Source organism: Chiloscyllium punctatum, chromosome 26 (genome assembly GCF_047496795.1).
Source record: "Chiloscyllium punctatum isolate Juve2018m chromosome 26, sChiPun1.3, whole genome shotgun sequence".
In the NCBI taxonomy this organism is placed as follows: Eukaryota; Metazoa; Chordata; class Chondrichthyes; order Orectolobiformes; family Hemiscylliidae; genus Chiloscyllium; species Chiloscyllium punctatum.
This window is the reverse complement of record NC_092764.1, coordinates 80,137,247-80,165,083: the sequence shown is the minus strand read 5'-3', so window position 1 is coordinate 80,165,083 and position 27,837 is coordinate 80,137,247. Positions and strand designations below refer to the sequence as shown.

Below are 27,837 nucleotides of genomic sequence, written 5' to 3'. Positions count from 1 at the left end.
TTTACCCCTTCACCCAACACTTTGGGCAATTTAGCATGGCCAATTCACCCAGCCTGCACATTTTTGGACTGTGGGAGGAAATTGGAGCACCCGGAGGAAACCCATGCAGACACAGGGAGAATGTGCAAACTCCACACAGTCAGTCACCTGAGGCTTAGAAAATAAATTCAGTAAAATATCAATGACCAGATGTGTGTCCTGAAATTTTATGTTCAATTTGGTTGTGGGGGGCTGTATTTACATTAATGAAACAAAGTTTAGGGCAATTAAACTAAAAAAAAAACTTCTTAAGCCCAAGTTACTCACAGCGACTGACTGTGTGGAGTTTGCACGTTCTCCCCGTGTCTGCGTGGGTTTCCTCCCACACTCCAAAGATGTGCAGGTCAGGTGAATTGGCCATGCTAAATTGCCCGTAGTGTTAGGTAAGGGGTAGATATAGATATAGATGTAGGGGTATTGGTGGGTTACGCTTCGGCGGGGCGGTGTGGACTTGTTGGGCTGAAGGGCCTGTTTCCACACTGTAAGTAATCTAAAAAAAACTGACTCTGCAATGCTGACCATTAAAATTATACTAGAATCTGAACAGTCTGATTCAGTAATAATTATACTGTTTATAGCTGCAGTCAAATAAACCCCACAAGTGCTGACATTGGTATTTCTTGAAAAGAAAATCTCACTTCCTTTTCTCCGCTTTTTTTTTACATTTCGTGTCAGCTTGGGACAAAGCGTTTCAGCCTCGAAGTTAGAAGTGTGCTGGACCAAGTCCCATCTTTAAGTAATCTAGGCTGAGACTCAAATGCAGAACTGATGGCATGCAACCCTGCCAGAGGTGCTCTCGCTCCTACTGAAACATTCAACTGCCCAGAAGAGTTGTATTGGAGTCGAAACGTTAGCCGTGTTCTTTTCTCCGCAGATGCTGATTTGTTCCGTCACTTGCTGTTTTTATTTTAGATATCGAGCATCCGCAGTTGCTTGCATTAAAATAACACATCCGTGTAAGTTGGTGGTTTATGGTCTTGCTTGCTCCTGTGGACAAAGGCTGCTGACTGCACTGTCAAGGTAACTCACTCACTGTGAGAATGAGAAGCCCCTCCATGCTGCACTGGAACAATTTTGACTCTATGAAGTGTTTCAAATATGCAAATTCTTTCCTTCCACTTTCCTCCTTCATTCTCACTCCTCCCCTTCTCTACAAACCAATTCCTTGTCTGCCTTCCCAGAACTTCAGGCAGGATTATGGAAAAGGTGCAGAGCCCATTCGCCTTTCCCTCCTCTTTTTGCCTGTCTGCCTCACTGTGTTGCTTTCTCTCCCTGTTCATTCATGTTTTTGTATTGACGGGTCCCCTTGCATTTTCTTACCTCTGTCTCCCAGCGAGGGGCCGGGAGGACTGGCACTGGGTGAGACCCTCAGTAGCGCCGCGGGCCGCCGCCTGGGGAGCAGCCGCAAGTGAAACCTCCAAGCCGGCAAGGGGCGCACGAGAGCACAGGCCGAGCCCGCACTACGCGTGCGCCCAATATCGGTCCCACAACGCAGCGAGACGGAGGGAAGTATTGAGCGGTTTCTAAGCCGCTTTGCATTGTGGTTGCACCGCCCTTCCATGACTGCATCTGTTAACCTACTGAGGTGAAAAACCTCAGGCCGTTTCCTGCTCAGGTGTTTTGAATGCCAAAGTGTAAGATCGCCCCGATCCACTTTTTGAACTTGCCAAGGGGACTGACAGCTCCAAATAGCCTTTCGGACGAATATTAGACGACAATGCGGAACGGGAGTCACGTTGTCAGAGTGACTGAAGTGCGCAGGAGCAAAAATAATGTGACGTTTAGCGGAAGTGCGCTGGGAAGAGAGTGAGGAGCTCGCGGTAGGTAACCGGGGGGTCACCGACTGACCTGGGGGGGTTACGGTGGGGTAACCTAGCAACCAGTTCCTTCGGTACCGACTCCTCGTCTCGGTTTTAGCAAAATCGTTCACTCGTTTCTAACGGCAAGGGACTAGAAAATGGCGAGACAGCCACTGGGGGAGGGGGATGTGCCTGATGTTTTTGTACTTCTCACTGTCACCAGTTACCAGTATTTACCTCCGGGGTAGGGTGGTGCAGTGAAGGAGAGCTTACATCTTTTCTGTCTAATTTAGTGGATACTTTTTAATAAGGGATAGCATTACAGCTGTGCTGAGGGAGGGTATTCCCGGAAATACATCCAGGGAAGTTATTTGGGTGGAACTGAGAAATAAGAAAGGGATGGTCACCTTATTGGGATTGTATTATAGACCCCCTAATAGACAGAGGGAAATTGAGAAACAAACTTGTAAGGAGATCTCAGCTATCTGTAAGAATAATAGGGGAGTTATGGTAGGGGATTTTAACTTTCCAAATATAGACTGGGATTGCCATAGTGTTAAATGTTTAGATGGAGTGGAATTTCTTGAATGTGTACAAGACAGTTTTCTGATTTAGTATGGGAATGCACCTACTAGAGAAGGTGCAAAACTTGACCTACTCTTGGGGAATAAGGCAGGGCAGGTGACTGAGATGTCAGTGGGGGAGCACTTTGGGACCAGTGACCATAATTCTATTTGTTTTAAAATAGTGATGGAAAAGGATAGACCAAATCTAAAACTTGAAGTCCTAAACTGGAGAAAGGCCAATTTTGATGGTATTAGGCAAGAACTTTCAAAAGCTGATTGGAGGCAGATGTTCGCAGGTAAGCCTTCAAAAATGGGAAGCCTTCAAAAATGAGATAACAAGAATCCAGAGAAAGTATATTCCTGTCAGGGTGAAAGGGAAGACTGGTAGGTATGGGGAATGCTGGATGAATAAAGAAATTGAGGGTGTGGTTAAGAAAAAGAAGGAAGCATATGTAAGGTATAGACAGGATAGATCGAGTGAATCCTTAGAAGAGTATAAAGGAAGTAGGAGTATACTTAAGAGGGAAATCAGGAGGGGGAAAAGGGAACATGAGATAGCTTTGGCAAATAGAATTAAGGAGAATCCAAAGGGTTTTTACAAATATATTAAGGACAAAAGGGTAACTAGGGAGAGTATAGGGCCTCTCAAAGATCAGCAAGGCGGCCTTTGTGTGGAGCCACAGAAAATGGGGGAGATACTAAATGAATATTTTGCATCAGTATTTACGGTAGAAAAGGATATGGAAAATATAGACTGTAGGGAAATAGATGGTGACATCTTGCAAAATGTCCTTATTACAAAGGAGGAAGTACTGGATGTCTTGAAATGGTTAAAGATGGATAAATTCTTAGGACCTGATCAGGTGTACCCAAGTACTCTGTGAGAAGCTGGAGAAGTGATTACTGGGCCTCTTGCTGAGATATTTGTATCATCGATAGTCACAGGTGAGGTGCCGGAAGACTGGAGGTTGGGCAACGTGGTGCCACTGTTTAAGAAGGGCAGTAAAGACAAGCCAGGGAACTATAGACCGGTGAGTCTGACCTCGGTGGTGGGCAAGTTGTTGGGGGTAATCATGAGGGACAGGATGTACGTGTATTTGGAAAGGCAAGGACCGAATCGGGATAGTCAACATGGCTTTGTGCGTGGGAAATCATGTCTCACAAACTTGATTGAGTTTTTTTGAAGAAGTAACAAAGAAAATTGATGAGGGCAGAGCAGTAGATGTGATCTATATGGACTTCAGTAAGGCATTCGACAAGGTTCCCCATGGGAGACTGATTAGCAAGATTAGATCTCATGGAATACAAGGAGAACTAGCCATTTGGATACAGAACTGGCTCAAAGGTAGAAGACAGAGGGTGGTGGTGGAGGGTTGTTTTTCAGACTGGAGGCCTGTGACCAGTGGAGTGCCACAAGGATTGGTGCTGGGTCCTCTACTTTTTTGTCTTTTCCATAAATGATTTGGATGCGAGCATAAGAGGTACAGTTAGTAAGTTTGTAGCTGACACCAAAATTGGAGGTGTAGTAGACAGCAAAGAGGGCTACCTCAGACTAAAACAGGTTCTGGACCAGATGGGCCAATGGGCTGAGAAGTGGCAGATGGAGTTTAATTCAGATAAATGCGAGGTGCTGCATTTTGGGAAAGCAAGTCTTAGCAGGACTTATACACTTAATGGTAAGGTCCTCTGGAGTGTTGCTGAACAAAGAGACCTGGGAGTGCAGGTTCATATTCCCTTGAAAGTGGAGTCGCAGGTAGATAGGATAGTGAAGAAGGTGTTTGGTATGCTTTCCTTTATTGGTCAGAGTATTGAGTACACGAGTTGGGACATCATGTTGTGGCTGTATAGGACATTGGTTAGGCCACCGTTGGAATATTGTGTGCAGTTGTGGTCTCCTTCCTATCGGAAAGATGTGAAACTTGAAAGGATTCAGAAAAGGTTTACAAAGATGTTTCCAGGGTTGGAGGATCTGAGCTACAGGGAGAGGCTGAACAGGCTGGGGCTGTTTTGCCTGGAGCGTCGGAGGCTGAGGGGTGACCTTATAGAGGTTTACAAAATTGAGGGGCATGGATAGGATAAATAGACAAAGTGTTTTCCCTGGGGTCGGGGAGTCCAGAACTAGAGGGCATAGGTTTAGGGTGAGAGGGGAAAGATATAAGACACCTAAGAGGCAACTTTTTCAAGCAGAGGGTGGTACGTGTATGGAATGAGCTGCCAGAGGATGTGGTGGAGGCTGTTACAATTGCAACATTTAAGAGGCATTTGGGTGGGTATATGAATAGGAAGAGTTTGGAGGGTTATGGGTTCGGTGCAGGCAGGTGAGACTAGATTGGGTTGGGATGGGATATCTCTGCATGGATAGGTTGGAGTAAAGGGTCTGTTTCCATGCTGTACATCTCTATAACTCTATGACTAATAGTTTGTGTTCACTGTTACGTTTTCAATTTGATATCTGGCTTCATTATCTTAGATTCATTAAGTGTTAGATTCTTAAAGGTTTGTGTCACTTTTTGAAAGGAGTGGTTTGAATTTATCTTCATTGTGTCTCAGAAACATTCTACAGTCTTCGCTTTGTAATGCAATTACCAGAGCAGAAAATTGTCAGCCATTTTGCACACCGTTGTGTCCCACGAACAGAAATGAGAGAAATGTCTGTTACCTGTTCATTTTTGGTGAAGAGAAGAATGTTGGTTAAACATGAATGCACTTGGTCTATAGATTAGTACCATTGCACCTTTAGTATTCACTGAGGAGATATGAGGTGATTAGTAACTTAACTGAAGGAAGGCACTACTGACAAGGTAGTGTAGCTTGTGTACTGAACTGAAATGTCAAATCAGATTATGTGCTCAAGTCCTGGAATGGAACTTGGTGGATTACATTTCAAAGAAGTCCGAGAATTGACAACTGAGTCAACTTAAAAATGACAGAGATGACAAGAAACAAAATATTGCAGATGCTGGAGATCTGAAAGAGAAAAATATAGTAGCATCTGTAGAGAGAGAAATAGTTAATGTTTCAAGACCAATATGACTCCTTTCATCTGGCGTGTCACAGATTTGTTGGCTTACTGGGTGAATAGAGAGTGGTAGAATGCAGACTTGTTTCATCTTGACACCAGTGCATCTTTAATCTTGCCTATTCAAGTGGAGGTCAGTAGCAATGTTACCGACACAGTTGTTACGAAGCACCCTAGTAGCTCATTCACTGTAGCTTGGGTAGAGACTACTTTTCACACAAGGTGTTTGGAGTTAAAATGTAAATAACACCCAAAAGTGAGATTGTGATTTCAGAGTCATTATTTATTGTCCATGACACTACTGGTCCAAAATAATACAAAATAATACATGGCTTTGAAAAGGTGGATGCTAGAAAATTGTTTCCGTTAGGCGAGGAGACTAGGACCCGTGGACACAGCCTTAGAATTAGAGGGGGTCATTTCAGAACGGAAATGCGGAGACATTTCTTCAGCCAGAGAGTGGTGGGCCTGTGGAATTCATTGCCACGGAGTGCAGTGGAAGCCGGGACGCTAAATGTCTTCAAGGCCGAGATTGATAGGTTCTTGTTGTCTAGAGGAATTAAGGGCTACGGGGAGAATGCTGGCAAGTGGAGCTGAAATGCGCATCAGCCATGATTGAATGGCGGAGTGGACTCGATGGGCCGAATGGCCTTACTTCCACTCCTATGTCTTATGGTCTTAAAAGTACTCGACAAATTCCTTTTGGAGGGAGATGCTTTCAGGACTGATTGACTTACATTAGTTCATATAGTTAATGGCAAATTAAATTGTTTATTTAAACATGTCTGCACTTGTCGATTGGTTTACTCACTATCAGGATATGAGAAAGATTGCTGTCTGATCATTCATGTCCTGAAAGAATGCGAACAAGCCCATTTTTTGCTTGATGCACAAATTTACTTTTTTATTGTCTATCTAGTTAACTACTAACTCACTGGGTGCCACAAGTTAGAAATGCCGTAAGATTAGCTTTTCTATATAATTTGCAAGCTCTTCATTTAGTACCTTAATTGGGAGTCCACTCACCCTGAGACTGTCTACTCATCAAGAAAGCAGGTTCACCACTTTCAAAATTATGTACTGGTCAACAGTAGAATCAAAAACAAAAGAGGCAACATTGACCATGGGCTCCACAAATGTCCAGACCTTTTCACTAATTACATTGAAGGTCATGAGCCAATGCTAATTTGATGTTCATTTGCAAAGGGGATCTCTCTGACTCTGTTTGAAATTATTTTGTGAAGGACAGACCTGCTTTGACAATAACAATTAGCATTAGAATCTGGAGATATTTTCCCGCCCACATGATTTGATGTTTCTCAAGGAAGAGTTATTCACCCATAAAAGATGATGTACATATTGTGGCACATTGGGTGGTGATGCTACCTCTGAATCAGAAACTGCAGGTTTGTGTCACTCATAGACCTGATGGCAAAGGAAAGTGCATTCACAATCTGACAAAAATAGGTTGAACATCAACTGGTGAATCTTTCCATCACATGCCAATGACATACCATAACACTGGAAGTGATTCCTGGTAAGCTATATACACTGGGAGCTTCTTCTATGATTGTCCATAGCTCCAGACTACAACATATGTATAAAAGTGCACATTGCCATGACAGCTCAGAATCCTTGGCGCTCAGTTGGCTTCATAGTCAGATTAGTACCAACAGTTTGGAGTTAAATTCCCGCATCATCGAATACTGCCCTCCAAGGCAATTCTCACACAGCCTATTTGATTTACACCAGAGCTCAGGGTTTGATTTCCCACTTGGGCTGTACTGGATTCGAGACATATCTCATTGTCATGTCTGTGGCAGAGGTTGTTTTGCTGTGGATCAAAAATGCCTTTGGACAGAGAACTGAAGAAAAATGGAAAGTATAATTTTATGTTGTTTTTAGAGAGCTCGGAATGAATGTTTCAATGGTTTTCAATTCAGGGTGCTAAATAATAATGTGTCATTCTATTGGTCCAGCAGCCACTTGGAGAGCTGGGAAATACAGTCAATGATTCTCCACTATTTTGAGTCCAAGGTGTCATTATTTTGAACTAATGGCAAGCAAAGACAGAACAGATGGAGAACTGATGTGTGTACAATTAGGCCTTTTCCAAAGTGTTATGAAACTAATTACTTGATTTGCCACTCTCAACAAGAGGTCAATTTAAATGAAATATTTGATGTCGTTTGTGATGACAATGGTTGTGAACTAAGTCCACATAACCAAATGAACCATCGTTCAGACAAGCTGATATGTAGCAGCAAGCAATGGGTTTAGTTCCATCCTCATACTCTGTTTGGCATTTATACCAAGGATCTGTCTGGGTCTTGCTGCTTTTCGCCTTGGACTGCTTCAATAGCTGAGGAGTTGTGAATGATGCTGAACATTGTGCAGTTCGAAGAACATCCTACTTCAGACCTTATGGTTGAGGGAGGGACACTGAAGCAATTGAAGGTGGTTGGGCTAGGACACTAACCTGAGAAACACCTGCAGAGATGTCCTAGAATTGAGAGGATAGACCTCCAACAACTTCAATCATCTTTTGTGTTCGATATATGATTCAACCAGCAGAGAGATTTGCCCCTAATTCTTACTGATTTCAGTTGCCACAGTTGGCCAACTGCAGCCTTTACCAAGGCAAAATATGTTTTTCCCTTTCACTTCAAGTTGAATTAAATTTAAATGTTATGAATTCAAGCAGATAAAATGTGTGGAAAACACAGTGTGCCTTATGGTTTAGTTACACCGTTCACAGCAAAGTATGCAGAAGAGTCATTACTCAGAAGCTGCAGTATTGCTTGGCATCCCCAATTGCCCTGGAGGAGGTGGTGATAAGCAGCTTCCTTGAACTGGGGCAATCCTTGGGGCGTAGATGCACCTCAATGTTCTCAAAAAGGCAACAGGAAAGGACTGGCAACTTAGAATGTTGTTGCGTGTCACTGAGAGACAAAAGTATGTACATAGGCTGAAATACAGTGGAAATACTTAGAGCTGAATAAAATGCAATTAATTTATTACATGCTTAAACAAATAACACACACTTTTAACTATTAGAGATATCTTAATCACTGTCTTTCACTACCTTGGTTTCTGTAACTAACCCCAAACATTATTACCGGGGCGAGTTGGCAGCTGGCCAGGATGAAACTCTGCTTGACTTCTTCACCAAACCTCCTGACATAGGATACCTCCCACACTCCCACAGTGTTATTCTTCGAAGTTCTGCTGAACAACGCATTTTTCTCAGGCTCGTTATACACAGGTCTCTATCCCAGGTGTATGCCTTATTTGGAATTGTCTGTGCACGTGACCAATCCCGAATATTTTGTCCAAATGTATGTCTTATTTGGTAGAGATGACAGTTATTGATTTCCTGCCATTTTGGCTTTTAGCAGACCTGAATGACTCAGTGTAATTCCACTCACATAATAGCCTATTGTGAAACCTCTTATCAATTTCTGTTATCTTTAGCCTTATCCAACATCTTCCTCCTTTTGGTCCAAAAATTTACCTGAACTTCATCCCTATTGGGTTTACTATATCTTAGAGACAGTGGTAAACTTTGCCTCCTTATGTTATTACATTTGTGTTATTTTAAATGCCATTTAGGTTATTGTACTTATCAAGCCATAGTCATAAATATAGAGAAAGTTACAAATCAGTTTACAATATCTTATTCATTTTCCTTTTGTTCTGTAGCAAACACACATTATTAAATGCTTTCCCCATTTTGCAAGGTACGTACAATGTCAATGACAGTGAACGAATAGTTAAAAAAGATGCAATTAATTAGCTATACCTAGATTATTCTTACTCTGTAATCAGCAAACATTACAAAATCTCTTCCATATGAACCACCTTTTGGTATCTGAGACCAATATCTGTTGTCAGTCCCTTCCATTTCTTAACTTTCCGTTTTAATAAACAAAAATGACTATTGCAACATTAAATATAAAAATTGCAGTACAACAATCACACGACATAATTCTGATACATGGATGGACCTGTGTTTTCATCCCCAATCCCACGTTTTATTCTAGAAACTTGGAGCCTGCAAGTCCCTATCTGCCTTTTCTGCATGAGTTTTAATCTCCTTATGCACAGCCCATTTATGGATTACTTGCTTTGCCTTGAAAATGATCTTCACCCAGCCTGCAGTGAAGTTTGGAATGGACGGAAGTTCCATTGCTATAAATTTTCGTCTGTATCGTTTTGGTGGATGGATCAAATTATGCACAATTTCTCATCGGTTTCTGGCTTAAACAGAATTTGGCAGCTCATGGTTAAGTCGTGATTTGGAGGTGCTAGTGTTGACTGGGATGTACAAAGTTAAACACCACACAACACCAGGTTGTAGTCCAAGAGGTTTATTTGGAAGCATTAGCTTTCAGAGCGCTGCTCCTTCACGTGGTTGTGGAGAATACAACCGCAAGACACAGAATTTATAGCAACAGTGTGATGTCACTGAAACGATACATTGAGAAAGACCTAGATTGTTTGTTAAGTCTCTCATCTATTAGAATGACTATGTTGGTTTCAGTTCTTTCATATGTAAATCCCAGAACTTTGTTTAAAATTACATTCTCAAGTGAACTTTAACAGTAGGTGCCATGTTGGCCCAGATAAAGCATTGAAGGTGTGAGGTGCCCTGTGTGAGGCTGTCTGTGCCCCAATGTTCAGACTGATTCTATTTCTAAAAAAGGGATTTATAGAATCTTACATGGATTTGTGCACTTTTGAGCAAAATGAAACTTAGTTCTGCAAGTACAAATTCATCCCACGCACTTTGTGTGTGTGTATGTGTATGTGTGTGTGTGGGGTGGGGGGGGGGGGGGGAAGGTGCATGTGTGGATGTGCGTTTATATGTGTGAGCGTATGAGAGAGAGCTTGTTTATGAGAGAGGGTCTGCGTAAGTGTATGGATCTGTAGGAGTGTGTGTAGTGAGGTGGGGTCACCTGTCGTGTGACATGAACCCAAGGTCCTAGTTGAGGCCATCCCCATGGGTAGTGAACTTGGCTATCAGCCTCTGCTCAGCCACTTTGCGTTGCTGCCTGTCCTGAAGTCTGCCTTGGAGGTTGGTCACTCGAAGGTCTGAGGTCAAATGTCCCGGATCACTGAATTATTCTCTGACTGGGAGGGGAACACTCCTGGCTGGTGATAGTTGTGCAGTGTCCATTCATCCATTGCCATAGCCTCTGCTTGGTCTCACCAATGTACCATGCCTCAGGGCATCCTTGTCTGTAGTGAATGAGATAATCAATGTTGGCCAAGTCAGATGAGTACCTGCTGCATACGTAGTGGGTGGTATCTGTGTTGGCACTCTGACATGCCTTGCAGCGTCTGCCATGACAGGGTTGTATGGTGTTGTCCTGAAAGCTGGGCAGTTTGCTGCAGCCAATGATCTGTTTGAAGTTTAGTGGTTAAAAGCGAGAAGTGAAGGCACAGGGAAGGTCTTGGTCAAGACATGGTCATGCTAAAAGATGAGAGACTTAACAAACAATCGAGATCTTTTTCGATATATAATTTCAGTTGCATCACACTGGAAACTTTGCTATAAATTCTGTGTCTTACGATCTTCTACTCCACAATCACCTGATGATGGAGCTGCTCTCGGAAAGCTTGTGCTTCCAAATAAACCTGTTGGACTATGACTTGGTGTTGTGTGATTTTTAACGTGGTTAAGTTAGAGGTATTGCTGATTGCCACATTCTGTCCATCTAGGTTTACAATGTCCTTCCTTTTTTGATATACTGAGGCTGCATGGTAACATTGTTGGTGTCTCCCCCTAAGGCATATTTAAGAAAATGTTTTCTATCCTGCCAGTGGATAACCAATGAGCAGTTCTCATAAGACACACATCTATACTGAGTTAGCCCCTCTTTGATCATTTCTTCCAAACATGTCCAGTGGTTTCCCCCTTGATGGCATCGGGACAAATCCATCCCACTTTTGGATCTCACTAGAACTATAGCATGAGTTGGTGGATTACTTAATGATATCCAGGTTCCTTCATGGTATTTACCCATATTATGAACTCTCTTTAGGGGTGTGTCAGATTGCTTCATATACCCAAACATGGGGGCAATGCACCAATGCAAAGCTGACCTTTATTATCATCACAGGTGATCAAGACTTTGTTGGTCAGAGTGAAGTGAAGTGCAGTAAGGACGTCTTCTCCCACACCCAAGTCCTCAGTTGCTCATCTGACATCCAGTCAGGTATTCCATGAGCATCAAGTTGCAACATATTTGTGTTAACCGTAGATAGTAGCCAGCTAGTATATGTTGAACAAAATGCTGTTTTATTAACGTGGGTCATCTCACAAGCTGCCTTCTTGGTAATTTCTTGAATTGATCTCAAAATTTTGATGGTGCTTAGGGCTACGTGTGCTGCTTGCTGTCCTATTCAACCCATATTTCTTGATCCTGGTATTCCTGGAGGGAACTTAACTGAGCGTCAATTTCTGCTATGTCAAGGGTGTTAACAGTGACCACCCTTGATACGTACCGTAGCTCCCACTAACTCTGCCAACTCTCTCTTCTTCCTTTTTCTCTTTCTGATGTAACTTCACTCTGACAAAGTTGTTTCCGGGCTATGTGGTCAAAGAGCTGTCAGGTTGTGTTATTGTACTAGGATGGCACCTGTGTATCTATTACATTAAACACGACCTGTAAGTGTCTATATCCTGGTATTAGAGTAACTATTGCTTCTATTTCTTCTAAAACTAACCCTACTGTCCCTGTGTCACTGTGATTCACTGCGCTGTAGCTCTGAGGTGGTTCCGGGATCATGATGGTAGTAGTTGATGGGCTATCTCTGTACAATGTGAAAGGTACCTGCTCATGGCATCTATTCAAATTGTTCCCAACCTCCCAGGGTACATTTGACTTTGTGGTCAGTGTGGGCTTGTACAGAACTCTAATCCACTCAACTGAGTCGTCAAATACCACAGGTTTCCAATCCTTTAAGGCTTACTCTTGTCTCAGACCATGTACAAAAAAAGTATCACCACCTTTTTGCCCAGCCAAGCCATTGCCTGGAGGAAGGGGAGAGACCCAAAAAGCAATTAAAAAGACCCACATCTCCTCCCAACAGGCCAGTGGTGCCATGACATTTGTTTGAATACTTAAAGTTTTGTACTTGGAGTCGATCGCCATCATCCCCTTCCCTCCATAATACAAGCCCATAATCCAGTGGTTGCACTAATCGCAATTCCAAGGAAAATGATGATGACTATTGATTCTCCCATGTTTGTGTCTTAGAGTCATAGAGATGTACATCATGGAAACAGATTCTTCGGTCCAACTCATCCATGCCAACCAGATATCCCAACCTAATCTAGCCCTGTTTGCCAGCACCCAGCCCATATCCCTCTAAACCCTTCCTATTCATATACCCACCCAGATGTCTTTTAAATGTTGCAATTGTACCAGTCTCCACCACTTCCTCTGGCAGCTCATTCCATAAATGCATCACCCTCTTCATGAAGCAGTTTCCCCTTAGGTATCTTTTATATCTTTCCCCTCTCATCCTGAACCTATGCCCTCTAGTTCTGGGCTCCCCCACCACAGAGAAAAGACTTTGTCTATTTGTCTAATCCATGCCCTTCATGATTTTATAAACCTCTATAAGGTCATCCCTCAGCCTCTGACACTCCAAAGAAAACAGCCCCAGCCTATTCAACCTCTTCCTATAGCTCAAGCCTTTCAACCCTGGCAACACCCTTGTAAATTGCTTTGAACCCTTTCAAGTTTCACAACATCCTTCCAATAGGAAGGAGGCCAGAATTGCATGCAATATTCTAACAGTGGCCTAACCTACTCTCTTCCTCTATTTTATCACGTTGTCTTAGTTTCCTGTGAAATAAGCAAAGTTTCTGCTCTTATTTACAGTTTATTCCATACCTTTTTATAATAGATATACCTGTAGATGGGACGGCACAGTGGCTCAGTAGTTAGCACTGTTGCCTCGCAGTGCCAGGTTCAATTCCAGCCTCGGGCAACTGTCTGTGTGGATTTCGCACATTCTTCTCGTGTCTGTATGAGTTTTCTCCGGGTGCTCCGGTTTCCTCCCACAGTCCAAAGATGTACCAGTTAGGTGGCTTGGCCATGTTAAGTTGCCCGTAATGTCCAAGGATGTGCAGAGTAAATGGAGTAGCCATGGGAAATATAGAGTTACAGGGACAGGGTAGGGGGATGGATCTGAATGGGATGTTGTTCAGAGGGTTGGTGTGGACTCAATGGGTCAAATGGCCTGCTTCCACACTGTTGAGATTCTATAAAAAGTTTCCTAACTCTGAGGCATCATATTATGTATAAATGATAATAATTATCCTGCCCCAGTCAAATGGTTTTAACTGGTTAATATGATACCAGCCACTCTTGTTTAGGGCTGTTAACATTTTGCATACTGATGAACTTGCTTTGTCTTTCACTTCATATGTTTCTGCAAATCTAGGGACCAGAAAGGATGTTGTTTGATGTATAAGTATCATTACCCATTGCCCCACCTGCAGGTCCATAGGCTTTGTCTTGGAGTCAAAGTGGACCTTCCCGTGTTGTTTTTTTCCTACCCATATTATTTGCATCTACATAATTCACTTCTTTTACACTCTCAAGCACTTATCTTCCATTATTCCATCTACTTCTGGCTCAGATAGGTCTAATCCTAACAGTAGCTCCCAGCCACACATCTCTGGATCCATTATTAACCTACACAGGGTAAATCCTGTAAAGGAAGCACAGTCAGCCAAGTGGCCTGCTGCTGCACCATTTTGGCCAACATATTCTTCAAAGTTTAATTCATACTTTTGACTATCCAGCTGGATTGGGGCCTACAGGATATATGGAACCTTTGTTTTATACCTAGCAGTGTCATGACATTCTGCATCACCTGGGCTGTAAAATGCATCCCTTGATCTGATTCAATACTTTTTTTGGTAAACCCCAACCAGTAAAAACCTTTTCTAACAGGACCTTTGCTGTGATTTTAGCAGATATCTATTCAAGTGGGAAACACCTCTAACCATTTGGTGAAGGTATCTACTATCACCAGGATCTACATATAACATTGGTGTCCGTATATATCTTGGTACCATTCCATCATCTCATTCCTTCCTCTCTCTGGTACTGTAAAGTTCCCTTCACACCGAACCGAACTCCCTTTTATGTGTATGCCTTTTTGGGTCCATTCTATTTCTCTGACTCCTTCCCTTCCCATGCTTTTTGTAATTCTTTATCTTTTCTTGGTTCTCTTGCTAAATTGATTGGGGCCACTTCTTTCTCTTTCTGTGCTCCTATTTCCTCAATCTGCTATTGCCCTGTATTTGACTAATTTATTTGCCTTTCTTTTTCACTCTGGCGATAACTTAGAATGAGCTTACACTTTCATTACTTCATTTTCTTTCTCTTTCACCTTTTCAAAGATGTCCCACTGCAATGGGGTGAACCGTAAGACCTTCCCATCTGCTGACACAAAGCCTCTCACCTCCCACAAAGGTAAGTATTCCATTAGACTATTGCACATGTACATACTATCTGAATAGATAGTATATCCTGGAGGCAATTTATCTGGGTGACTGACCATATATGCCACTGCTGCCAACTCAGCTGCTTGAATACTCATTATTTTTGGCAGCTTGAGGGCTACAATACCCACTTCTCGTCCTTGCTCATCTTCCATATAGATGCCACACCCAGTTCTCCGTTCTCCATCCTGTACAGATAAAGAGCCATCAACAAGGTTTTTAGGGGTGATTTGGCATTCCCTTGCAGTTCTCCTATTTTTATCTCTGTCTGTCGCTGTAGTCCCTTTGTTCTCTTCACCAGCACTCCTTCCTTTTCATTTTGATACAAATGGTCCCATGGGATCATTTGCAATCAACATCTGACACTCATGGGGTGCCCCCTGGTAAATTAAGTCATCTGCTAACATGGTAGTACTTTTAACCCTTGTTACATCTATGTTTCTTCCTTGTAATAACGGCATCCATCGAGCAATTCTGGTTTGGCTCAGTGTGCCATTGTTAATACATACACCCATTCAGTTGCTGCTGGATGGATGTTCTGTCAAAATTGTCAATGGATGCAACCCTACAATGTACGTAAAACTTAGCCCAGAGCACCGCCAATAAATGCCTTTCACCTGCAGCGTACCCTTACTCTACTAGCAGGAGTATATTGCAAGGCATAGGAGAAAGTGCGGATTGCAGATGCTGGAGATCAGTCGATAGCATGGTGCTGGAAAATCGCAGCAAGTCAGACAGCATCTGAGGAGCAGGGGAATCAACATTTCAGGCAAGAGCCCTTCATCAGGAATGAGACTTGTGTGCTGAGAGGGTAGAGAGATAAATGAGAGGGCGGGTGGGGCTGGGGCTGGGGGGAAAGTAGCTGAGAGTGCAATAGAGAGATGAAGCTGGGGGTAATGGTGATATCATTCACCATTGCCCCCACCTCCATCTGCCCATATGCAAGGCATAGGCTATTGGTCTCAACTAACCATGCATCTTTTGCAATAAGACCACTGATATCGTGGAGTCTGTTGCAGTCACCTCCGAGGAGAATGGTTCCACTGGATTGGGGGTTTTTAGGAAAGCAGCCCTCACCAAACCCGAATGAAAGCTACTATTGCTTGTGTGTTCTGGCTTCCATTCCCACGGGAAGCTTTTTGTTAGGAACAGTAGTGGTGCTGCCTTTATGGCAAAACCGACAATATGGTCTACAATATACAATCAAGCCCAAAGATGATCTTAATCCCTTCACATCTGTGGGGAAGGAAGTCTAACTGCTGTTTTGATCCATTGTTTGTCTATCTCTCTTGTTCCTGATGTTAACACCACTCCTAAGTACAATACTCACTTTCTGCCTCATTATCTGAGCCTTTTTCAGATTCACTTTCAGCCAGCACTCCTTTAGCAATTGTGACAATTATTCAGGAGCTTGTAATGCTCCTGTTTGGTTCCTGTTTGCAAAAGCAAACCATCAGCACATATCATGCAGTGAGGCCTAGAAAAATTCCGGCATCCAACTGCGACTCCTCTTTACACCTCTTGTTCTACCAGGCTTTACACGATCTTTTCTGTACCACCATCAGCCTGCTTGGGGAATCCATAATGCCTCTGGGATTTTGGGTCTGGGTCCTGTAAACACACTTCCCTTTGCGTCTGTCCACAGCCATGCTTATGTTTGGCAAACTCCTCCTGGTTTTGTCCAATATTTCCTTGTACTATTGGGTCCTCCCTCACGTCAGTAGAACTGATCCACATTTCTCTCACTGTACACACTCTCTCCTTTTATACTGTCAGGGATTTGAGCAAAAAAAACTGTTCATTCACCATATCATAAAGTTTACTAGGTCAAAGTCCTCTGGCCACGCAGTCACTTCCCAGGGTATGCTGTTGATTTGCTAGGAGTTTATTAATACTATCGGATGCGTCAACTCTACCACTCCTATTTGTATATTTAAGGGGCTGGTCACTTGTCCTACTTGAGAATGTCCCATAAAAACCACTCGTGATTATTTATGTCTCTATTTTCCAATTGTCACTATTTACAATAGATGTGTTCAGGGTAGTGTAAGATCCCCCGCAGTGATAGGGAGGCCTCCAAACCTGCTATCCCTTAGGGTCTCTGGAACAAGGATCACTCTGACTTGCCTGTAGCCAGTTGTTTGAACACAGGCTCCTGCTCGTTTGCCCACTTGTCTGTCCTTGGCATGCTGTCGTGTTCCAGTGAATCGCAGCACAAACTGGAGAAACAACATCTCATCTTCAGAATCGGCACTTTAGAGCCTCCTGGGCTTAATATTGAGTTCAACACCTTTTTAAGTTCTTTTAGCTTGTTATCATGTTCCCGCCCTCCCCCCACCCCATCCCACTTACTATCCTTTCAGAGCTGGCAGGAGACACACCATTGTGCTACCATTCCCACATTCTGATCACTTAAGTTGAACTATCAACATCTTTTTTTCACCAGCAGCCCTACACTCACTGCCCCCAGTGCCTCTCCTCCCCAAAACTATCGCATAAATGCTGTACTCTCTGCACTTTACTTCAGTTCTGATGAAGAGTCATCCAGACTCATGTTAGCTTGCTCTGTCTCTATGGATGTTTTCTGACCTGCTGTGATCATTGTTGTCTTCAGTACAGATTCTAGTATTGGCAGTAATTTTTTCCTACCACTTGTTGCCTGAGTTGGTTTCACACTTTTCTATGGCACATGCTGGGGTCCCTTGAATGGCAAGGATTGGACGTGCGTCTGATTTGCTCTGCCGCTCTGAGGGTTTGGGCAATCTCTGGCATAGTGCCACGATTAAAACACTTCCGTGAGCCCCCGGGGCTCCTACCACTCCTTGCTGCCAGAGGTGGGGCTCCTCGTCCTCACCCATGTCCCCTTCCTGTAGGCCAGTGGGATTGGTCCTTCTCTGACCATTTGCCTCGGCGTGTGTTGTTGTTGGAGGGCTCATGCCTTTCTTGACTGCTCTGTCCCATGGGACACAAGTGTATGGACCCACCGATTGTCAACAGGTGCAGCCAGCATTTTGTCAGTCTAGCCCTGGGCCAATATGCTGTAGAGTACTCACTTTGCAGGAAATGCAGTTGGGTTTTCTCTGTCTCCATTTTATTCAGGCCTTTCACTGGATTCCCTCTTTTAGCTCCCTTGGCTGTCAATACAGCCTCCTTTCACTAATCTAATGTTCCCCCTTCCACCTTTTGTGGCCCTGGCAAAGCTGAATGTATAATAGGATAGAAGCACATCAGTGTTAGTTTCTTTGCTCCTCCACCTCATTATCTAACCCGTGTGTGGTTCGCTGCTTGTGGGTAGCTTGGACCAGCTCCCGGGGGTCATTTCCAGGCTGACAGTCTCCTATACACTTGACTATATCTCTTTTAGAGACTCAAAAAAAAACTGCAGATGCTAGAATCCAAAGTAGACAAGTAGGAGGCTGGAAGAACACAGCAAGCCAGGCAGCATCAGGAGGTGGAGAAGTCCGACGTTTCAGGTATAACCCTTCTTCAGGAATGGAGGGGAGTTGCAGATAAAGGAGTGGGGCAGAGTGGAAGGGTTAAGGGTGGGGAGAGGGACAGTGTTGGGGTGGTAGGTACAACCAGCTAGGTCAATAGGAGGAATGAATCGGAACTAGGCCAAACCAGGCCGTACCAGATCACTTATCACTACCTCACCACTCCACCCCTCTCCCCACCAGAAGCCTTCCCCTGCACCCCTCCCACCTTTATCTGCACCTTCCCCTATTCCCCCATCTCCATTCATGAAAAAGGGTTATACCTGAAATGTCAGTCTTCCCCACCTAATGCTGACTGGCTTGCTGGCTATACTTCTTAGCTGTTGAACATTATAAAGGGTGGTTATTGTGACATATGGAGGTGATTATTACCCTCCCAGTACTGTGGCCTGTTGTCTCTGAGTGATCAGGGAGGCTATGAAGGCTTGGGACTTTCTCCTGTCCCTCCATCCAGACGGTGTCCCCATTCTCCTGGGTTGTCCTCTTTATATCTGGCCACATCATCAGCTAGCCCTCCCCAGTCACCGTCACAATCTTCTTCTCATTTGTCCTCAGTTAGGCTATAGGTGCACATGTTATCCCTCTTTGTGCAGATAACTGGCTCTGCAACTTCTCTAACTGCTTCGTACAGTTCGTATGCTCGCCTGAGGTTCTTGCGCTGACTTATGCCCTACATTCATAACTGTTTTCAAATTGCGACACTGTGTTTCTTTACCTCTTCTCTCTGTGTATGAGCCCTTATAGTTTCCTCTTCACTTTTTTTTCTCTCTTGTCAGTTTCTCACACTGCATTTGATACTGATTCATTTGCATAAGGTTTGCATCTCTCTGGCATTATAAATTCCTCACCTTCTCAGTCAGTCTCTTCATCTCTTCTCAAAGCTCACTACCTTTGTTCACAGCTTCAGTGTCACTGCTGGCTTTCTGCCCAATGTGCAACTTACTGCCAATACTTTCTGCAAAGTGCCTTTTTCCTGTATCATCTTATGTGTGCTCCAGACAGTATCCCCATGTGTTCCTGTACTGGTTCTACCATTGTACTCAGTATTTCAGCCATTTCCCAGCCATATCCTGTTGGAGTACTCCTTTCCAGACAGAGTCCCTTGGACCCACTATTCTGTGTTAGCACCAACTTCTTTAGTGAGCCCGTTATTCTTTTTAAGTCTTTCTCATTACCAAACTTGCAACGTCTCCTTCCTCGACCTAACTTACTCCAGCAGAGTGTTGGAAATCAGAGGTTACTCAGACCAGCATCTGAGTAAATTAAAGCTACTTGTTACTGATGCCCTCGAGATGTCAAATTCTGTTTCCTGTATCTGAGAGACAACAGTACATATGTAGATGAATATACTAGGAGCTCTACAAAACACAATTTATTAAGTATTTAAACAAATAATGCACACTTTTAATGACTAGAGATATCTCAGTCACTATCTTTTGGTACCCTGGTTTGTGTAACTAACCCCAAATGTTATTACCCAGGAGAATTGACAGCTGGCCAGGCTGAAACTCTTCTGAACAACTCCTGATGTAGGGTACCTCCTGCAATGTTATTCTTCGAAGTTCTGCTGAGTAGATTATTCCGGTCAGGCTTTTCAGACACAGGTCTCTTGTGTCAAGTGTGTGTCTGATTTGGACTTATCCATGCAGGTGACTAATCCTGAATGTTTTATCCAAATGTAAACCTTATTTGGTAGAGACAGCAGTTACTTGTTTCCTGCAGTCTTGGCTTGTGGTATGCCTGAATGACTCAGCGTAATTCCACTCACACGACAGCCCATGGTAAAGCCTCTTATCAGTTTGTTATCTTTAACCTTATCCAACAGAAGGAGATTTGATGGGGGAGCTTGCAAATGCAAACATTCCCATGCATACACTACTCTCTGCCTCCAGGTAGGAGATTCTGTTAAAGGCAGATTGCCAAATTGCTGCAGTGCAACTTGTGGACAGACCATACTGCTACCTTTGTGTAGGGACTGGATGCTTGAGATGGCAGATAGAATACCATTCAAGCAGGCTGCTTTGTCCTAGATAGTGTTGTTGGAGCTGCATTCATTTGGACAAGTGAGTATTCCTTCACACTGCTGACGTGTTTTTTTTCGAGAGCTGACAGGCGTGGAATAGAACGCTTGGAATAGCAGCTACTCAGAGGGTCTGAACGCATCGATTGTGTGCCGACACCTTTCCCTGCATTAACTTCCGGCTTTGGATGTTACTGTCACAAACGGACCTTGGAGGTCTGAGCAGAAGGAAACCAATTTAGAGGGAATGTAACAAGAGTTTTAGATTCGTCGATATTTGGAACGAGTCTCAGACTGAAGTCCAGGAGCTCAAATTGTTCCTACAGGGAGAGAATGGAGTCCCAGGATTCTGTGGCATGTCTCTGTTGGTACTATTTTCAGCAAGAGAGAGCTGAGTGATGCCAACCCAGGGCCGGAATCCCATTGAATCAGTGGTAAAGCCTGTGGCCATCTGTGTGTATAATCTAGCAGCAAGATCACCTTCAGTTGCTATTGTATAGGAAACTGAAATATATGCTGGATTTTTCTGCTTTTTATATTCAAAGAAAACGCTTGATTCTTTTCCATTTAGCTAATCGGGTATTTGGTATTCTGATTATTAAGTTTGGGTTGCAGTTATGTTTTTAAAAGAAAACATTTGGACGTTGAGCAGGTTTGCTGAGGGCAATGACAGATGACATCAAATGCAAAATCTGGAATTATTTTGATCGACTTAAGACCTTTTTTGATTTGATATATTATTGTCATATGTACCTAAGTACAAAGAAAAGTTTCGCTTTGTAGTACAAATCATAACAAACAAAGGTAATTGGACAGAGGGAGGAATACAAAGTTACAGTTGCAAAGATGTACAAAAAAGCAAAATCAACAATAGATTTGAAATTTGAGAGGTCCATTCAGAAGTCTGATTACAGCAGGGAAGAAGTTGTTCTTGAACCTGTTGGTATGTGTGTTTAAGCTTTTGTATCTTCTGCCTGATGGAAGAGGTTGGAAGAGAGTATAAACTGTGGATGTAGATTTGCTCACTGAGCTGGAAGGTTCAATTCCAGATGTTTCGTCACCCTACTAGGTAACATCTTCAGTCGGCCTCTGAGTGAAGTACTGTTGATGATTTCTATTTACATGTTTGGGTTTCTTTGGCTTGGTGATGTCATTTCCTGTTCTTTTTCTCAAGGGGTGGTAGATGGGGTCTAACTCGATGTGTTAGATTGCCAACCAAAAAAAATCCAAACATGTAAATAGAAAGCAGGAATCATCAACAGTGCTTCGCCTGGAGGCCCACTGAAAATGTTACCTAGTAGGGTTACGAAACGTCCCGAAATGAACCTTCCAGCTCAGCGAGCAAACCTATGTCTAGAACCTCAACCTGAGCTACAAATTTCTCAAAACTTGCTAAGAGTATGAACTGGGTGTACAAGCAGGGAATCTTGCGTCATAAAGAGGAGATCATGTTGAGTGACACAGTTCTTGCAAATATATCGTTGGTGAGAAGGAGAAATAAAAGCTGAATTTTTCCCGCTCGTAGAATGGCAATGGAATGTGGTCCTGTTGGCTGAAATCACAGATCAATGTGGTACTGTCTTCCTACTAGTAGGTGGTGCTGTGACTCTGTAAACGCAGGTATGGTGACCAGACAATCTAGCTAATAATAGGTTGTTTTGTTTCAAAGCCTTCACAGTAGCTCCTACCCTGCTCCATACGACGGCCGTTTTAGAAACAAGACTGGAGTTTTTCCTCAATATAAGATTTATGGTGTTTTCTTCTGGGAAGCGAGGATTGTACCAGCAATACGATATCACCTGGAGGGAGGGGGAAACTGCTGTACAGGAGAAAATAAAGACCGGTTCCTGCACTAGCCAAACCGGTCGATAGCGTGTTGTTATATAATGCCTTAAATTTAGCAAAACTTCAGAATGCATTTCCCACAACCATGAACCAACAACATTTGACTCCAAGCCACACGAAGCAATATTAGGACAGGCAATCATAAGCTTAATTTGGTCTGAGGTTTAAAAGAGTGTTTTTAAGGAGGAATGTGAGCCTGAGGTTCAGAAAGGGAATTCCAGGGTTTGGCCCTTTGATCACTAAAGTTACAGTGAAGGAAACGAGAAACATAGCGACTGCAGTTGGAAAAAGGATGCAAGTTTTGAAGTCAAAAAAGACGGGAAGTTCTGTTATTCCTCAGGGCAATGTGTAATCAGTGTGGAAACCTTTGTGGGGATATTTTGGTGTTTTTCAATATTTGGCCATTTGTGTGGGTGTTGGTTTCCTCCATAAAGAGGGGGCTGATGGTAAGTGTGCAATATGTAGGGCTGTCTGTCTATAAGATGGTGGTTAGAACATAGAAAAGTACAGCACAGAACGGGCCCTTTGGCCCACGATGTTGTGTCAAAGTTTGATCCTAATGTAAAATATAGTAACTTAACCTATACACCCCTCAACTCACTGCTATCCATGTACATGAAAAGTAGTTGCTTAAATGTCCCCAGTGACTCTGCTTTCAGCACCACAGCTGGCAACACATTCCATGCATTCACAACTCTGCGGAAAGAACCTTCCACTGACATCTCCTTTATACCTCCTCCGAATATCTTCAAACTATGACTCCTCATACTAGTCAATCCTGCCCTGGGGAAAAGTCTCTGGCTATTGACTCTATCTATTCCACTCATTATTTTGTACACCTCGATCAGGTCTCCTCTCTTCCTCCTTCTCTCCAGAGACAAAAGTCTGAGCTTATTCAACCTCTCTTCATAAGGCAAGCCCTCCAGTCCAGGCAGCATCCTGGTAAACCTTCTTTGCACCCTCTCCAAAGCCTCTGTATTTTTCCTACAGTAGGGTGACCAGAACTGGACACAATATTCCAAATATGGTCTCACCGGGGGCTTGTAGAGCTGCAGCAAAACCTCGCGGCTCTTAAACTCGATCCCCCTGCAAATGAAAGCCAAAACACCATATGCTTTCTTAACAGCCCTATCCACTTGGGTGGAAACTTTGAGGGATCTGTGTGCTTGCACACCCAGATCCCTCTGTTCCTCCACACTGCCAAGAATCCTGTCTTTAATCCTTTATTCAGCATTCGAGTTCGACCTTCCAAAATGCATCACTTCACATTTATCCAGGTTGAACTCCATCTGCCATTTCCCAGCCCAGCTCTGCATCCTGTCTATGTCGCGCTGCAGCCTGCAGTAGCCCTCGATACTATCGACGACACCTCCAACCTTAGTGCCATCTGCAAATCTCCGAACCCACCCCTCAAACTCCTCATCCAAGTCATTTCTAAAAACTACAAAGAGCAGAGGCCCAAGAACAGAGCCCTGCGGGACCCCAATCAACACTGACCTCCAGGCAGAATACTTTCCATCTACAACCACTCTCTGCCTTCTGTCAGCCAGCAAATTCTGAATCCAGATAGCCAAATCTCCTTGTATCCCATACTTCCTGACTTTATGATTGAGCCTACAGTGAGGAACCCTATCAAATGTCTTGCTGAAATCCATATACACCACATCCACTGCTCAACCATCATCGACCTGTCTTGACACATCCTCAAAGAACTCAATAAGATTTGTGAGGCATGACCTGCTCCTCACAAAGCCATGCTGACTGCCTTTAATCACACTATGCTTTGTCAAATAGTCATTAATCCTATCCCTCAGAATTCATTCCAAAACGATGCTGACCACAGACGTGAGACTGACTGGTCTATAATTGCCACGGATTTCCCTATTACCTTTCTTGAAAAGAGGAACAACATTTGCCTCCTCCCAATCCTCCGGTCCGACTCCCGTGGAGAGTGAGGAGGCAAATATCGTCACCAGCGGCTTAGTAACCTCCTTTCTCGCTTCCCGGAGCAGCCTAGGATAAATCTGGTCTGGCCCTGGGGACTTATCAGTCTTAATGTTTTCCAAAATTTCCAGAACATCAACTTCATCAATCTTGATCTGGTCAAGATCGTATCCCAGCTCCTCTAAGCTTTCGTTTACAACAAGTTCCCTTTCCTTGGTGAAAACCGAAGCAAAAACTCATTTAGGGCTTCCACTGTCTGCTCAGACTCCATACACAAGTTCCCTCTGCTATCCTTGATCGACCCTACCTACTCCCTCAACATTCTCTTATTCCTCACGTATGAGTAAAATGCCTTTGGGTTCTCCATATTCCTTCTTGCCATGACTTTTTCATGCCCCTCCTGGCTCTCCTCAGTCCATTTCTGAGCTCCTTTCTAGCAAGCCTGTAACCCCTAATTCTGGATTAGTGGTGCTGGAAGAGCACAGCAGTTCAGGCAGCATCCAACGAGCAGCGAAATCGATGTTTTGGGCAAAAGCCCTTCATCAGGAATAAAGACAATGAGCCTGAAGCGTGGAGAGATAAGCTAGAGGAGGGTGGGGGTGGGGAGAGAGTAGCATAGAGTACAATGGGTGAGTGGGGGAGGGGATGAAGGTGATAGGTCAGGGAGGAGAGGGTGGAGTGGATAGGTGGAAAAGGAGATAGGCAGGTAGGACAAGTCTGGACAAGTCATGGGGACAGTGACTGAGCTGGAAATTTGGAACTAGGGTGAGGTGGGGGAAGGGGAAATGAGGAAACTGGTGAAGTCCACATTGATGCCCTGGGGTTGAAGTGTTCCGAGGCGGAAGATGAGGCGTTCTTCCTCCAGGCGTCTGGTGGTGAGGGAGCGGTGGTGAAGGAATCCCAGGACCTCCATGTCCTCGGCAGAGTGGGAGGGGGAGTTGAAATGTTGGGCCACGGGGCGGTGTGGTTGATTGGTGCGGGTGTCTTGGAGATGTTCCCTAAAGCACTCTGCTAGGAGGCGCCCAGTCTCCCCAATGTAGAGGAGACCGCATCGAGAACAACAGATACAATAAATGATATTAGTGGATGTGCAGATAAAACTTTGGATGTGGAAGGCTCCTTTAGGGCCTTGGATAGAGGTGAGGGAGAAGGTGTGGGCGCAGGTTTTACAGTTCCTGCGGTGGCAGGGGAAAGTGCCAGGATGGGAGGGTGGGTTGTAGGGGGATGTGGACCTGACAAGGTAGGTCATGGAGGGACCTTTGCGGAAGGCAGAAAGGAGTGGGGAGGGAAAAAGTGGGGTCTTTTGGAGGTGGCGGAAATGTCGGTGGATGATTTGGTTTATGCGAAGGTTGGTAGGGTGGAAGGTGAGCAGCAGGGGCGTTCTGTCCTAGTTACGGTTGGAGGGGTGGGGTCTGAGGGCGGAGGTGCAGGATGTGGACGAGATGCATTGGAGGGCATCTTTAACCACGTGGGAGGGGAAATTGTAGTCTCTAAAGAAGGAGGTCATCTGGTGTGTCCTGTGGTGGAGCAGATCCGGCGGAGGCAGAGGAATTGGGAATACGGGATGGCATTTTTGCAAGAGGTAGGGTGGGAAGAGGTGTAATCCAGGTAGCTGTGGGAGTCGGTGGGTTTGTAAAAAATGTCAGTGTCAAGTCGGTCGTTATTAATGGAGATGGAGAGGTCCAGGAAGGGGAGGGAGGTGTCAGAGATGGTCCAGGTAAATTTAAGGTCAGGGTGGAATGTGTTGGTGAAATTGATGAATTGCTCAACCTAATCCCCTAAAGCTGTGCTAGATCCTTGCTTCCTCCACCTTACGTAAGCTGCCTTCTTCCTTTTGACCAGAAGTTCCTCTGTTCTCGTCATCCAAGGTTCCTTAACCTTACCCCTTCTTACCTGTCTCAGAAAAACAAATTCATGAATCACTCGCAACAACTGCTCCTTAAACAGTCTCCACATGTCTATTGTGCCCTTTCTGTGGAACAATTGCTCCCAGTCTGTACTTCCCAACTCCTGTCTGATAGCATCATAATTTCCTTTTCCCCAATTAAATATCTTCCCTCAGTAATGCTCCTTTCCCTCTCCAAGGCTATGCTAAATGTGAGGCAGTTGTGATCACTTTCACCAAAGTGCTCTCCCACCAGGAGATCTGACACCTGTCCTGGCTCGTTGCTGAGCACCAAATCCAAAATGGCTTCTCCCCTTGTCTGTCTGTCCACAGACTGAGTAAGGAAACCCTCCTGAACACACCTGACAAAAACAGCTCCATCCAAACCATCTGCACTTAGGAGGTTCCAGTCGATATTGGGAAAGTTGAAATCTCCCATAACAACAACCCTGCTACTTCTGCATTTTTCCAGAATCTGCCCGCCTATGAGATCTTCAATCTCTCTACTGCTATTAGGTGGTCTGTCGTAAATCTCCAATGCGGTGGCTGTTCCCTTGCTGTTCCTAACTTCCACCCATACTGACTCAGCAGAGAAACCTTCCTCAACAAACTTCATTTCTGTAGCTGTAATGCACTCTCTGATTAGCAATGCTGCACCCCCTCCTCTTTTTCCACCCTCCATGTTCTTTTTAAACGTTCTAAACCCTGGAACATCTAGCAACCATTCCTGCCCCTGTGAAACCCACGTCTCTGTTATGGCTACAACATCGTAGCCCCAAGTACTGATCCATGCTCTAAGTTTGTCATTCTTATTTCTGACACTCACTGCATTAAAGCAGACACACTTCAACCGATCCCTTTGTTTCATCACGTGAGAAACCTTCTTGATAGATTCAACACATTCTGTCACTGCCCCATCCACAACTGACCCCCCTCTCAGACATGTGACTCTGATTCCCACACCCCTGCCAAACTAGTTTAAACCCTCCTGAATCACACGAACTAATCTCTCACTCAGGACATTTGTGCCCCTCCTGTTCAGGTGCAACCTGTCCTTTATGAACAGGTCCCACCTTCCCCAGAAGGTATCCCGATGTTCTGGGTATCTGAAGCCCTCCCTCCTGCACCGGCCTCACAGCCACGTGTAAAGCTGCATTCGCTGACTGTTCCTCACCTCACTTTCTCCTGCCACCGGGATCAAATCTGAGATCACTACTCTACTCGTCCTGCTCTTCAGCTTCCAACCTAACTCTCTGTAGTCACTTTTCAGATCCTCAATCCCTTTCCTGGCTATACCATTGGTGCCAATATGTACCACAATTTCTGGCTGCTCCCCCTCCCCCTTCAGAATCCTGTAAACCCAATCGGTGATATCCCAGACCCTGGCACCAGGGAGGCAACATTCCTTCCGGGAGTCCCGTTCCTGACCACAAAACCTCCTGTCAATCCGTCTAACTATTGAGTCTCCTATCACTAGCGCTTTTCTATTTTCCCCCCTTCTTCCCTTCTGAGCTTCAGTGCCAGAGACCTGACAACTATGGCTTTCCCCTGGTAGGCTGTCCCCACCAGCAGTATCCAAAACGGTATGCTTATTGCTGAGGGGATCCTGCTCTGATCATCAGTTCCCTTTCCTCCCCTTGACAATAACCCAGCTGTCCTTATCCTGTGTCTGGGGAGTGACCACCTCCCTGTACATC

At 44.3% G+C, this 27,837-nt stretch overlaps 2 protein-coding genes across 4 annotated transcripts in view; one reads left to right on the top strand and one right to left on the bottom strand.

Moving 5' to 3' along the window:
- The window catches only part of fbxl8 (F-box and leucine-rich repeat protein 8), a 30,614-nt gene extending 29,143 nt beyond the window's left edge, over window positions 1-1,471 (bottom strand). The window contains exon 1 of the mRNA XM_072547784.1: window positions 1,360-1,471. The gene's annotated coding sequence lies outside the window, so the exon portion shown is untranslated. The remainder of the gene's footprint in view (window positions 1-1,359) is intronic.
- A 284-nt stretch (window positions 1,472-1,755) lies between these two features.
- LOC140453218 (tumor necrosis factor receptor type 1-associated DEATH domain protein-like) overlaps window positions 1,756-27,837 on the top strand; it is a 42,296-nt gene continuing 16,214 nt past the window's right edge. The window contains exons 1-2 of one of the 3 annotated variants that reach the window (XM_072547781.1): window positions 1,762-1,859; window positions 2,587-2,700. In XM_072547781.1, coding sequence (XP_072403882.1) covers window positions 2,650-2,700 — 51 coding nt within the window. In that variant the 5' untranslated portion in view covers window positions 1,762-1,859; window positions 2,587-2,649. Of the gene's footprint in view, window positions 1,860-2,586; window positions 2,701-3,368; window positions 3,436-27,837 lie in introns of those variants that run through there. The other 2 variants (XM_072547782.1, XM_072547783.1) reach the window with 2 other exon arrangements.